This window comes from Merops nubicus, unplaced genomic scaffold (genome assembly GCF_000691845.1).
Source record: "Merops nubicus isolate BGI_N331 unplaced genomic scaffold, ASM69184v1 scaffold37603, whole genome shotgun sequence".
In the NCBI taxonomy this organism is placed as follows: domain Eukaryota; kingdom Metazoa; phylum Chordata; class Aves; order Coraciiformes; family Meropidae; genus Merops; species Merops nubicus.
This window is the reverse complement of record NW_008601617.1, coordinates 1-415: the sequence shown is the minus strand read 5'-3', so window position 1 is coordinate 415 and position 415 is coordinate 1. Positions and strand designations below refer to the sequence as shown.

Below are 415 nucleotides of genomic sequence, written 5' to 3'. Positions count from 1 at the left end.
CTCTGGACGAGCAGAAGCGCGACGAAGCCGGCGTGGAGATGGCGTCTGTCCCCCTCGAGGCGCCGGCGCTCCCCGAGTGCTTCGGCTCCAGGGACCTGGTCATGCCACACAACTTCCTCACGGATCCGAGCGACGGCGACGGGCTGGAGCCCATGGACGGGGGCAGCCAGCCCGTCCCGGTGGAATTTTTTGGGAAGCCAGTATGATGCCCTTGGTTCCAGACGTCGAGCACTTCCCCGGCTACGTGCCTCCGGGCGGGGAGCCGAGCATCGAAGGGGACCGGGAAGGAGGCGACGACTCCTCTCTGGCACCGCTCGAGAGCCAGCCCATCACCTTTACCCCCGAGGAAATGGAGAAATACAGCAAACTGCAGCAGGCAGCGCAGCAGCACATCCAGCAGCAGCTGCTGGCGAAG

The 415-nt window shown here is 65.5% G+C and overlaps 1 protein-coding gene across 1 annotated transcript in view; it reads left to right on the top strand.

Annotated features, from left to right (window-relative positions):
* LOC103770770 (G patch domain-containing protein 8-like) overlaps positions 1-409 on the top strand; it is a gene marked incomplete at both ends in the record, with an annotated part of 1,549 nt that extends 1,140 nt beyond the window's left edge. The window contains 2 exon segments of the mRNA XM_008938047.1: positions 15-191; positions 194-409. Coding sequence (XP_008936295.1) covers positions 15-191; positions 194-409 — 393 coding nt within the window.
* Positions 410-415: the final 6 nt, after the last annotated feature.